The 12,327-nt window shown below is 55.4% G+C and overlaps 4 protein-coding genes across 7 annotated transcripts; all 4 read right to left on the reverse strand.

The window, feature by feature from the left end:
• Positions 1–300: 300 nt before the first annotated feature.
• ABB37_03706 (hypothetical protein) lies at positions 301–2,253 on the reverse strand (the record flags this gene model as incomplete). 2 transcript variants are annotated; one of them, XM_015801121.1, is made up of 1 exon in its annotated part: positions 301–2,253. In XM_015801121.1, exon 1 carries the CDS (start codon positions 2,002–2,004, stop codon positions 301–303), a length of 1,704 nt encoding a protein of 567 aa, XP_015659741.1. In that variant the 5' UTR covers positions 2,005–2,253. The 2 variants fall into 2 exon arrangements, with proteins under 2 accessions (XP_015659741.1, XP_015659740.1); XM_015801120.1 differs by having other exon boundaries at positions 301–2,190.
• Positions 2,254–2,691: 438 nt separating this feature from the next.
• Positions 2,692–5,550, reverse strand: ABB37_03707 (putative DNA topoisomerase III; the record flags this gene model as incomplete). Its single annotated transcript, XM_015801122.1, has 1 exon — positions 2,692–5,550. The coding sequence occupies one exon, from the start codon at positions 5,548–5,550 to the stop codon at positions 2,692–2,694; it is 2,859 nt and encodes a 952-aa protein (XP_015659742.1).
• Positions 5,551–8,227: 2,677 nt separating this feature from the next.
• Positions 8,228–9,099, reverse strand: ABB37_03708 (14-3-3 protein-like protein; the record flags this gene model as incomplete). Of its 2 annotated transcripts, none has more annotated exons than XM_015801124.1 (1): positions 8,228–9,099. In XM_015801124.1, exon 1 carries the CDS (start codon positions 9,002–9,004, stop codon positions 8,228–8,230), a length of 777 nt encoding a protein of 258 aa, XP_015659744.1. In that variant the 5' UTR covers positions 9,005–9,099. The 2 variants fall into 2 exon arrangements, with proteins under 2 accessions (XP_015659744.1, XP_015659743.1); XM_015801123.1 differs by having other exon boundaries at positions 8,228–9,095.
• Positions 9,100–9,810: 711 nt separating this feature from the next.
• Positions 9,811–11,958, reverse strand: ABB37_03709 (hypothetical protein; the record flags this gene model as incomplete). 2 transcript variants are annotated; one of them, XM_015801126.1, is made up of 1 exon in its annotated part: positions 9,811–11,958. In XM_015801126.1, the coding sequence occupies exon 1, from the start codon at positions 11,476–11,478 to the stop codon at positions 9,811–9,813; it is 1,668 nt and encodes a 555-aa protein (XP_015659746.1). In that variant the 5' UTR covers positions 11,479–11,958. The 2 variants fall into 2 exon arrangements, with proteins under 2 accessions (XP_015659746.1, XP_015659745.1); XM_015801125.1 differs by having other exon boundaries at positions 9,811–11,954.
• Between the last annotated feature and the right edge of the window lie 369 nt (positions 11,959–12,327).

Raw genomic sequence — 12,327 nt, forward strand, 5'->3', positions numbered from 1 at the left:
AATCGTGCCTTTTTCTTTTCTTTTGGGGGGAATTGAAGTTTCCCATCGTTTGCGGCCCGCACAACTTTTGGGGGGCTTATCAGGATAGACGAAAAGCAAGCATTTATAAATAGCCACTTCACTTCACCTCCATACACGCACACACACACACACACACACACACACACACGTGGAAAGAGAAGTAACCGTAAAAAAAAAGAGTTCGAAAACACTAACGCAATCATATATAATCTTGCGATTAGCGATACAAGGCAAACTCATAAAAACAAAAAGAGGACGACTCCACCTGCCTCAACTCTATCAAGCGGAGCGAAAGACCTCAGAGGTTGCGAACTCGATGGTTCGTTCCGCTTCTGTGTGGGAGGGACGGTCGAGCAAGATACGGGGTAAAAAGTCTGCCAGATCCTGATGCTGCCCGTACAGCTTCGACATGGAGTCCGATGTCCCACACACGCGCACCGGTGGGCATTCAGCGTGCTGGTGAGTGGTGTGGCGCAGCCCGTTGCAGTACTGCACCGCAGGGTAGACGTCAGCATCTCCACACAGCAGCACCACCTGCTGGAACTGACGGTGATCTTGGAAGAGCCTAATCACGCACGTCGCCGTGGCCACGTCAACGCCGGTCTGCACCCACACGTGCCCAGGCCCGTCCTCCGTGTACCCCCGCTGGCGCTTCATGCCTCCGACCAGCTTCGCCACGACGTTCGGCAGCGACCGGCCGCTATTCATCTCATCTGTCAGGTAGAGCTTGCGGGCTGTTGTCTCGCGGAACGCGCGCTCGCGGTGGGCGAGCGGCATGGACGTCTCAATGAACTCCGTGAAGGCGGTGGTGTCCGTGTCAAACCAGTAAGCGAAGGGCTCTCGCTGGAAAATGTCGCCAAGGAAGTCGATGGTGTGCCGCAGGGCGTCGGCGATGTGGCGGTAGTAGTCGGCGTCGCCGCGGTTACGCCGGAGCGTGACGCAGCGCTCGAAGTAGGCGCCGTCGATCACCACCGCCACCCGTCCCTCGCGCTTGACGATCGCTTGCGTAACGTAGGGCGGGATCACCTGCGTTGCGGCCACAGTAGACTTGTTCGCCTTGTCGCCCCCGTTCATCGCCACGGTGGACGGCGTTTCGCAGTCATTCGAGCTGTCCGAGTCGTCACCGTTGTTGCTTCCGGGGGTGTCTTCGTCCGGTGAGTGCTCGTCAGAGAGGCGGTCGTGTGCCATCTGCGGCACGTATGGCTGCGGGCAATGCACCGTCCCATGCATGCCGCCGCAGTTGTCGCAGTGGTTCTTCTCACACACGCCGGCAGTATGGCCTTTCTCGTGGCAGACGTCGCACATCACTTCCGGGCAGTGGGCGACGAGGTGACCTGGTTGGTGGCACATGCGACACAGTTGTCCCTGGGGGCAGTTCGCTGCCTCGTGACCCGGCTCGTTGCACTGATAACACACGCGGCCCTTGGAGCGCATCGGGCACTCTGACGAGCGGTGCCCAGAGTGGGAGCAGTGGAAGCAGTGCGGCTTGCTGTGGCAAACCTGGGAGCTGTGGCCGAAGGTGCCGCAGTTAAAGCAGCGCGTCTGCGGGCAGGTGGTCATCATGTGACCCCGCTGGTGGCATTGATAGCACTCCAGGGCTTGAAAGCGGACAGGGCACTGAGCTTGGATATGCCGGGAGGAGCCACAGCTGCGGCAGACGGCCCAGCGATGGTCCAGCTCATTCGCAGCCTCGTCGACAGAGCGAAGCCGCTTCGCGGGATCCTGCGGGCAGTCACGGCGGAAGTGACCGCGACGGCCACACAGGTTGCACTTGATCTTTGGGCAGTTGCGACGCAGGTGACCGCTGGCGCTGCAGTTGTCGCACAACAGCGACTTGGTGTTGCCGCCTCCGTTTCCGGTGGACGCTGCGACGCCTTCCAAATTCATGGTGGGCTGTGTGGTGACGGGGGGCTCCTCCACCGGCAGGAGCGCCGGGGGCGGCGCAGGCAGCTGCGCTGCCGTCGATTGTGACTCAGTTGACATAGCGGAAAACAAGAGAAAAAGGGAACGCGCAACTACAACAAAGAGAGAAAAGAGTTGCGCAAATACAGAGGTTTAACAGGAATACTCGGATCAAATACTAATAATAGGGCTAGTAGCAAGAAAAAAAAGACGAGACTTTTTAGGGAGCAATAGTCAAGAAGTCACGAAGAGCAGCAGCGATGTGCCTGACCTCGACAAACGCCGACAACAACGAAAGGAAAGAAAGAAAGCAGAAATGGATTTTCATCCTGAGACAGCGTTGAGAGTCCAGCGGAATGAGAAGAGAACACAAGAAGCACACATAAAATACAACGGGCTGGCCAACCACGTGAGCACTACAAATGCAGCGCTTCGCAGCGTAATACACGTGCTTGCGGCATCACGGGAAAGAGAGATACATTTCGATGAGTTCGTCGTTGGAACGCTTCGTGGCCGGACGTGAAATCGCAGAAGTCGCTGTGCGTTACGTCGTGTTAGTGTATGATTCTTGTGTTGAAGAGTAACGCAAATAGCTGAAGGGGAGGTTGCATGCGGATACGCTTGCGTTTCACATCCACACAAACACAGATAACAAGAAACAAGTGATCAGAAAAAAAAAAACCACGAAGCTTCCCAATGCTCGGGAGCTTCAGCAAGCTTCGCACAAACCACCAGCACAAACACACATACATGGCGCTCCTTAGCAGTTCAGTCTAGCCACTGAAAGAAACCACACTGTCGGTTGGCGCAGGTTAAGAAGCGCTTGCCTTTCGATGCCTCCTTGCGAGACACCAGCTGCTTCGCCGGCACCCCGCACCCGCACATCGCACCTGCGCCATCACCCGATTTGTTCACGGAAGCAGCAGCACCGGCACTGCTCTTCTTACCGCCGCCACCCCCGCGTCGACCGGAGGCCGCGGCGGCGACAACGGAGGGCAGCGTGTATGCGGCGTTGGACGGGCCGCCGTTGCTGCCGTTACCGTTGCCTCCCGCCCCAGCCGAGTTGCTGCCCGCAGCGGGAAAGCCCTTGACGGAGATGTAGTCTTTGATGCGTGCGTCACAGCTCACGCAGATGGTATCCACCGTATTCAGACCCGGCACACCCTGCACCCCACGAAAATCAAAGGTGAGGAGGACTGCGTTGCACGAGGGACACCGCTGCGTGGGACAGGGTTTCACTGCGGTGGCCGCAGGGAGCGACACGAGCAGGCTGCAGCTCGGGTAGCCTTTGCAGGAGAGGAAGTAGCCGTTGGAGCTCGCGCGCAGCCGCAGTTCGTTCTGCCGACACGCGATACACGGCGTAATGCCAATCGACTCGAGACCCTTCGCCAGTGGACAGTCTGCCATGCACTGGAAGCAGCGAAACTCAGCGGTCGCCTCCATGTCCGGCACTACGCCGCTCGTCGACCCCGCGGTGGGCGGGTGCGTGAAGCAGTAGGGGCAGACGGTGTAGGAGGTCTGCTTGTCGCGGTTTGTCACACGCAACACCGCGAACCCGCAAAGCGGGCACCGGTGCGGCGGCGTCACCGGTTCCAGTGTGTTGAGACGACCGTTTGGCACGCGATACGACTTGCTGCACCCATCACACCGCACCGCCCACACCTCGCGCTCGCCGTGGCACTCCACGAGGTCCATCCGGCGGTCACATGACCCACAACCACTCAGGCCGGCGGCTACCACCGTCGCCGGTCCGGTTACGGCTGCTGTTGCATCTGCAAGTGTGGCGTCACGATAATCGCCGCCGGCAGCTGCAGCGGGCCCAAGATGACGCTTCAGCTCTTCATAGAAGGCCGCCGTGCTGGCAGAAAGACGACTAAAGATCTCCTCGTAGAGCTGCACGGCGGCCGCCACCACCTGCTCCTTTGTCGCCCCGCCGTTGGCGATGTCGCCCATGGCCAGCTCCATCTGGGCACGCAGCTGCGGCTGGAGGAGACTGCCGAGGCCTAGTGCCTCGTAGGCGGACGCCAGTGCGATGCCGAGCCGCGTCGGCACCAGCGCCTGTCCCTCACGCCTCACGTATTCTCGGTCGAGGACGGTCTTGATGTGCTGGGCGATGGTGGCATCCGTGCCGATGCCGTTGCTGTCCATCAGGGAAATGAGGTTTGTCTCGCTCAGGTGCGGTGGGGCCGCGGTGCAGCCTTTGCTGAGGTGGACCGCAGACGGCTCAAAAGCCTCGCCAGCTTGGTAGTTTGGGATGAGGGTGTTGTTCCACCGCTCGTAGGGGAAAACATCCAACCACCCGCGCTGGACGATGGTGGTGCCGCCGGCGCTGAAGACTTCACCGCCGAACTCGGCCGACACGCGCGTCGTTGCTGCCACGGCGTCGGGCGACAGGGAGGCGAGGAAGTGGCGCACAATTAAGTTGTACAGCTTCCCGCGATCCTCCTGCGTCGCATTCCACGCCTTGGTGGGGTGTATCGGCGGGTGGGCCTTGTCGTTGTGACCGCCGCGTAGCGGGGGACGCACACGGGTAGCCGTGTCCGCCAACATCGCATGGACGAAGTCCGCCACGTCGGCGTTCGATGTCTGCGCGCGCACCAAATCGAGTAGTTCGTTTTGTTGGAAGGTGTACGAGTCCGTCTCCGTGCGGGGGTAGGAAATGAGACCTTCTTGGTAGAGCGACTCGGCCAGTGTCATGCACCGCTCAGATGAGATGCGCAAGTGCGTGGCGGCGAGTTTCTGCATCACCACCGTGGCGAGCGGAACGGGCGGTCGTCGATGACTTGGGCGCTGCTGCACGTCTGTAATGCGGCCCGTGTGGCCTTCCTCTGCAGCCGTCTGCAACATGCTTTCGTAGACGAGCGTCGCCGCCACCTGATCGTACATGGAGCCACGACTGCTGTGGAACTTTGTGTCGCCGTGCTGGACGCTCAGCGTGAAGAACTCCTCAGGTACAAAACCCTGCTGTTGCCAGTGCCGCCGCACGATGAAGCCTAGCGTCGGGAACTGGCAGGGGCCGAAGCTTAACACCCCAGGGATCTCCTCAAACAGGTGGCGGAACTTGACGGTTTGGTAGCGCGTAAAAGCCGCCCCTATGCGCAGGTCCATCTCTTGACGCGCCTCCACCGCCTCCGAAAGGCGCTTATTGGGGGCCTGCAAGTTGTGCACGGCGTGCAGCAGATCGCGGGAGGTGAGGGCGGAGAAGTGAGCTCGCTTCACCTGCACACGGGGCCTTTTGCTCTGCACGACTTGCATCACCTCAAAGCAGATGTTTTCGCCTTCGCGATCGCAGTCCAGCCACAGGACGAGGGTGTCAGCTCGACTTGCAAGAGCCTCCAGGTTCTTCTTGACCGGCTCGAGGTCGGCGCGTACGTACTTGGTGATCTTTGCGCTGAAGAGACCCTGAAATGGGTACGAGGCCCAGTTCTTGGTGTTGGGCGGAAACTGGTCCTCCATGAGATGGCCGGAGACGGAGGTGACCAACATCGTTTTGCCTTCAAAGCTGAACTCGAATACAGGGTTAAAGCGGGACAAGGAGGCAATGGTGTGGCAGTTTCCGCCACAAAGGCTGTGCGCCAACTCCTTCGCAACGCTTGGCTTTTCAGCCACACTCAGCCACGTCGGCATTCTGCGGTATTGCCTGCGCTTAGGAGACTACGTAATCGTTTACGAGTATTATAGGGATTAATTTAGAGAAGAGCAGGCAGTGTTTGTTCCTTTAAACGAAGTTGGCTTGATCTGCATTAATGTCAATCTGCGGAAATGTCTCTATGCTTCTGTGAGCGTGATAAGTTCTATGCGATAATAATAGGCGAGAGACAAAAGGTAAGTCGTAAGGACTAAAATGGCAAATCGTGATGGATCGCTCTTCTATTTCTTCTTTGTGGCGTGCATGCGTGTATGTACAGAGAGGTGATTATAAAACTTAGGTGCTCTCAGCTTCTCCAAATTGAGCTTTTCCATTCTTGCTTGTTGGCACGTTTTTGGTGGTCCCCGAGTGTGTGATCTCCCTTGAGAAGGGGGGGGGGGTAGAGACGAATGGATTGCGCTCACCACTAGTAGAATAGCAAAGGGAGAAAAAAAGAAACGAAGGAGTGAGAGGGGGGCGAACTTGGGCTGCGCGCGTCGTGCGGGAAGGCGATCCGCAACCGCGATTTAGCAAATTAACAGCTTTAGGTGCTCTCCCCTTTCTTTCAAAGCGAGCAAAAAAAAAAAAGAAAACATCGAACAGCAGCAACACAAACGCACACAACATCGTTACACTCCACGCGGTAGAAGTGAAACGATGCGGAGAACGCGCGCGCCGAGCCAACAACAGACCGCAACAGGAAACAAACAAAAAAGCACAGTAGCACCGACAAAGAACTCCGCATGCATACGCACCTGCCATATCAACAAGACAGTCGCGCCATCGCAACGTTGGAGAAGTGTCCGGAAGCGATGAATGCCAAAGAAAAGAGGTGCTCTTCGATTCACCGCACCGCTACTGTGCAGAGCAGTCCACATCTGCGCGAACACCGCTGCTGAAGAACAGCGCGCTTTTTGATTACCGCTTACACACTGTTTCATTGTCTTTCTCTTTCTTTTGGCATATCAGAGACAAAAAAAGGTAGGATAAAACATCAGTCACACGTCCCGCTTCACGACTGGGATACACAATGCACAGGAGACAAACACCGAAAGAATCAGGATGGTACAGTCGATTATTGCTATCTCGGCCTACGCGAGAGAGAGAGAGACCGTGTGTGGCCGCCCGTGAATATGAAATCGTCTATACAACCTCCGTACCTTCTAGCATTCTGTCCTTTCTACGTCAAACATCGGAGCTAGTCCTTTTCTTTGCAGTTAAACCCTTTCCCCTCCATTCGTTTCTCTCTTCTTTTTTTTAAGCAGCACCGTCTATTTTCCTTTTTGGATGATTTCTTACCTAAGAATTGGCCACGGGTAAATCAAAAGTTAAAAAGCAGCGGAGAAAGCGCGCAAGTGCTTGCGTGCGTTTCCGCATAATGCTGAAATGCTCCCTTTTTAATTCCTTTTTCTTTTTTTTTACATTTTGCAGCTTTGTCGTAGCGTCACTTCTCATTTTCCTCTTCAAAGAACGATCTTACAGAGAGTGAAAAAAGCCATCACGCCACAAAGGAGAAGAGAGATAAATCACGGTGTTGCAGGAGCGAAAAGAGAGATATGGGAGTTTTTCAAAAACACCCATGAAAAGGGGGGAGGGGGAGGAGGGGAAGGAGAAGAGAAGAACACCCACGTTGCCATTTAGTCTCCATAAAGATTTTCCTTGTTTGCTGCAGCCGTCTGAAGTCGTCACCCACCATCGATGTCTCTTCTCTACCCATCACCTATTCCGTCACATCTAAAAAGAAACACAAAATTATAAGAAAATCGCAAATCAGCGAGGAGACGCAGTCAAAAACACAAAAGGACAGCTTTCTAACCTAATAAACATAATCGTAAAAATCTGCCTCTTTCTCCATTGTGTGATCACTTTCTCAGAGCTTTAATGTATGATGAAAAAAAGAAAGAAAATATTTATTTTGCACCAACGAAAGAAGAGAGGGTGTGCAATATGAAGTTGAGCATCCTCTCTTCGATTCGCTGCGGACCGGCGCTTCCTCTTCTCTCAGTTTCTTTGCCACACCAGTGGCGGGGATCTCCTCAAAACGAGATCATCATTGCCATTTGCTTCTGCATTTCTAATGGTAGTCCTTCTCGTCCCACACAAAACAAAAGCACAAAAGGAAAAAAAAACATATAGAGGTTGGCGCCTGAGCGCGCGTGTGTGTTTGCGAATAATGAACAAGCACACAGGTAAAAATAATAACTCAAGAAAAAAAAAACCACGGAACGAAGATAAACGTAGCTCGGTAAAGGCGCTCGATAAAAAGGGTGCGGCACTGTTTGACGTGCGACACTCTGCCACAAAACGGAGAAAAAGAAAGAAAGCGAGTGCTGGCAATCGATGTCGCGTAGAGAAACGCCAAGCTCACAAACGCATGTGTTGTCCATTCGTCGTGTTATCATCGCCGTGTTCCTCACGCAAGAACACCGGCGCTTATACTCCTCCTTCATACGAACGCAGGCCGAGGTGCCCATCGAAACGGGTAGGAAGGCGAGCGTGCGAAAGAGGAGCGTTATACTTCATTGCGAGCACGGAGCAAAGAACAAGAGGTGGTAGAGCTAGAGAAGGAAGGAGGAGACCGAAAGCGAGAACGGCGTCATCAAGACAACACCCAGGAAGTCAAAGTAGCGCGCGCCGCACTTTTTTCTTCAAAGGTTCTTTTCTTTTTGGCTGCCTTTAGAGCTGGTCGTCGGTCCACAGGTTGAGGTTCTCGCGGAGGAGACGCACGATCGTGTTCGACTCGTGGTAGGCCTCGTCGTCGAGCGTCTCCAGCTCCGTCACGGCCTCGTCGTAGGCCTGGCGAGCCAGCTGGAAGCCTTTCTCGTGCTCCTTCATGATCTCGTAGTAGAAGACGGAGAAATTCAGCGCCAGACCGAGACGAATGGGGTGCGTCGGAGCAAGGGACGAGTTGGCCACATCCGTCGCCTTCTGGTAGGCGTCGAGGGCAGCCAGCTTCTGGCCATCACCGGAGTCGATCTCGGCGTAGTAGCGGTGGTAGTCGCCCTTCATCTTGAGGTAGAACACCTTCGCCTCACCACCCTGCGCCGCGGGGATCAGGTAGGTGTCGAGCAGACTGAGCAGGTCGTCGCACAGCGGGGACAGCTCCGCCTCTAACTCCTTGCGCATGTTCACCACCAGCGGGATCGTCGCGGTGTTCTCCTTGGCGTTCTCACGGCTCTCGATCGTTGTGATCACGCGCCACGCGTTACGGCGCGGTGTGATGACGTTCTTGTAGGCCACCGAGAGCAGGTTGCGCTCCTCCGTGTCGAGCTCGCTGTTCAGCTTCACGTACTTGCGGATGCACAGTAGCATCTCATCGAAGCGCTCCGCCTCCTCCGCGAGCTTCGCCATGTAGATGAGCTCCGCGAGGTCATCGGGCAGCTTGATCTCGCTTTGCTTCGGGACGACCTCGTCCTGAATCGTCGCGTTCTTCCACTTGATGGTCTCCGTCATTATGGAAAGATGAGAAAAGGAACGTGAAGGGCGAGGTTTTTTTTTTGAATAATAAGCGTGTAAGAGGAATAGAGAAGAATATGGTAAATACTAACTGGAAACCAATACGTCAACAGGTGAAGAAGCGGGGCGTTGTGTGCGTAAGAGACGGACGCAAAATGAGTAAGGAGGAGTGACGGTGGAGAAGAGGAGGAGAACAAAGAAGACGAAGAAGAGAAATGAAATGGTTCCGCATGTGCATCTTATTAGCCCTGAAAAAAAAGTAAAACAAAAGAAAAGAAAAGAGAGAAAAGCGACAGGTTAAGTCAAAACCATGTTCGTCTACATCCTTAAAAAATTTAAAAAAGAGCTTGAAAGGTAGCCATTTTTCTTTTTCTTCTGGAGCTGAGATGGTGTGACACCGGGAACGGCGTCGGGGGCACTGACGCAGTGTTGCACAAACTCCATGGGGGAAAAAAAGTTCTTTCTTTCTTGAGCTTTTAATGCATGGAGGGAAAGGATGAGAGGCGTGGGCGCACAGCAAGCGCAAGCAATAAAACGTACTGCTATCACCATTTGTAAAGCGGCACGTCAATGCAGAAAGCCGCAGACACATCATTAGAACGCTTGTATGCCCACCCATTCCATAGACACAACAAACCTCACCACGGTTTTATGGTTCAATCTAATGACACACATCGTTGTCTATTCAGTAGTCCCCCCAAAAAAGAAGGATATCTAACAAATGAAGCCATCTACGTTGTGCACGTAACGCGTCAGTGATTAATAGCAGCTAAAGCAAGAAGCAGAAGACGGTAGCCAAACGCTCAGCGCGCCAGCTGGACAAGACGGGCATGCAAGGCCTCCGTCTGCTCCGTTTGACTGCGCAACATGCCGATTACGTCGTAGCCACCTCCGTACGGAGAGCTGCTGCTCGTAGGGGCTGGCACCGTCACCGGCGGCTCGCCCGCGCCCGGCAACGTAATGCACCGCCCAGCACTCGCGCGTGATGCTTGATAGACTTCCGCTTCCTTCTCTACCAGCGCCGTCATCAGCTTGCGACGCAGACTGTCAGCGCGCGCGGCTTCGCTGGTACACTGCTTCTTGTACGCCTTCAATTCCTTGCGGAGGACGCGCACCTGCCGCGCCGCCGCCTCCTCCATGTCGTGCAATTTCGACTCGCACTGCAGCACGGCCCGGCGGCTGCACAGGGCGTCCTCGGTCGCGTTGTCCAGTCGCACCGTCAGCTGCTGCACCTGCAAGGTGACTTCGTCGTGGTGGACGAGCGCCTTTGTGAGATCGTCGATTTGCTGCCGCGCCGCGGTGAGCTGGTCCGTCACGGAGCCCTTCTCTACAGTGAGCCACGCTTCCTGCTGCGCCGCCACGTCCAACTGTCGCTGCAACTCTTTCACCCTTGCGGCGAGTGCGTCGTAGCGCTCCTGCGCTGCCGCGAGAAATTGATCCTTTTCGCGCAGGTCGTTGTTGCCCTTCTCCACGTGCCAGCGCAGACGCGTGTTCTCCTCCTTGAGAATCGTCTGCGCACGACGGAGCGCGCTCATCTCCGTCAGCGTCGACTCCCGCACGCGCTGCACCTGCTGCTCCCCGCTGGACTGCAGCTTGCGTGCGCGCGCCTTCTCCTCGGCGAGGCTGCTTTGTGCAGCGGCGACGTCGCTCGTGAGGGCGGCGACGCGCTCGCTCAGTATGTGGCGCTCCTCGACAACCTCCAGTTCTCTTTGGTCTAACTGCGCTTGGTGGTCTTGTTTGAGCTGCGCAAGTCGGCGGCGGGTGTCCTCGACATCTGTGCGGAGTTCCTCTACTTGGTGCTGCGCCACTGACGCCGCCGTCGCGTAGCGCTCTTTGAGAAGCGCTGCTTCGTTCTGCAGTTCGGTTGACCGCCGCACCGCCGCGCGCATCTCTGCCACCTCCGCCTCCATTGCACGATAGCGCTGCTCCAGCTCTAAGTTGCGACTTTGCTGCTCGCGTAACGCGTTGTGCGCTGTCAGCAGCTGCTGGCTGTGCCGCTCTCGCTCTTCAAGCAGCTGCGCGTTGACGGTGGCGGCGCGCGCCTCCAGCTCTACGACCTGCCTCTGCGACTCGCGCAGCCGCTGCCCGTCGGCAGCCGTCTCCACCCGCTTCATCATGTCCTCCAGCTGCTGCTTCAGCTGCTCCACTTCCTGGCTGTGTTCCAAAAGCGCATCGGCAGTGCCTTGGCGAGCAGCGGCTACCTGGGCTTTGAGATGCTCGACGGTGGCCGACGCCGCGCGGTACCTGTCGCGAAATCCATCTGCTTCTTCGAGCTCTCTCTTCAACGCTGTCAAATGTTGATGCTGTTTCGCTTCCCGTTCTGCTGCCTCCGTCAGCTGCTGCTGCCGAAGCTCACACACGGCCTTGGTGTTCTTCGTCTCGAGCGCGAGTGCGTTGTACTTGCCCGTGAGGGCGGCAAAGTTCTCCTGAAACTCCGAACATGTTTGCAGCAACTCCGCGTAGGACGCCATTACACAATAAGAAAGAAAACGAAAAAAAAATGGAGGAGATCTAGAAGAACAAACAAACCAGATATATCAAGAAACGACCGCTAAATCCCCCAAGAGGCGACGGGACGCTTCCGGCAGTGTGAAAATCTGTACAGCCGTTTTTCTATGCCTCAACAAAAGGAAAGAGCCGCAGTTGTAGAGAGCTGTCTATGTGTAAAAGTAAGAAGTGTGCGTGCAAGAAAGAGAAGAGCGGAGTCGAAGCGTCCACCCTATGTATCGTTGTATTAAAAATAGTTCAGCGTAGTTTTGCAGAGTCTATGTATGAGGGGAACAAATAATGTGCTTTATGGTTGCGTGCTGGAGGTGTGCAGAGAGTCGGCCGTGCACCGGACTGGAAAGGGAGTAAGCACGATGCAGAAAACCGACGAGATTTGCGCTACGTACCTCCGCGCGTGCGTCGTGTGTTCGGAAGGAGCTCCGGAGAAAAGAAAGGGCTCTTTCTCAATTTTTGTTAAAGAGAGATAAAGCAGTTGCACGCCAAACAGAAACGTGCGCACAAGTCCAAGGCAGAGACGAGAAAAGGTGAGAGCTAAAAGCGGAAGAGCAAGAATTGAAACAAGAACAATACTAATAAAAACATGAGAAAGTACAACCCGTGAAGAAGCGGCGGTACCTGTGGCATGAAAACAACCAAAAATTGGCCGTGCACCACCCTGCAGCATAAAACCCAAGGATTGTTTCCTCTGCATTAACGTCCGTCTAAAGCCGTGTTCACGGCTCTTCTTTTTCCCCTTTTTAACGTGGGTGTCGTGAGTGAAACTCTTTGGTGTGTTTTCTGAGCTGCTCTGGCAACGAAAGTAGCAGTAGTTT

Source organism: Leptomonas pyrrhocoris (genome assembly GCF_001293395.1).
Source record: "Leptomonas pyrrhocoris isolate H10 chromosome Unknown, whole genome shotgun sequence".
In the NCBI taxonomy this organism is placed as follows: domain Eukaryota; phylum Euglenozoa; class Kinetoplastea; order Trypanosomatida; family Trypanosomatidae; genus Leptomonas; species Leptomonas pyrrhocoris.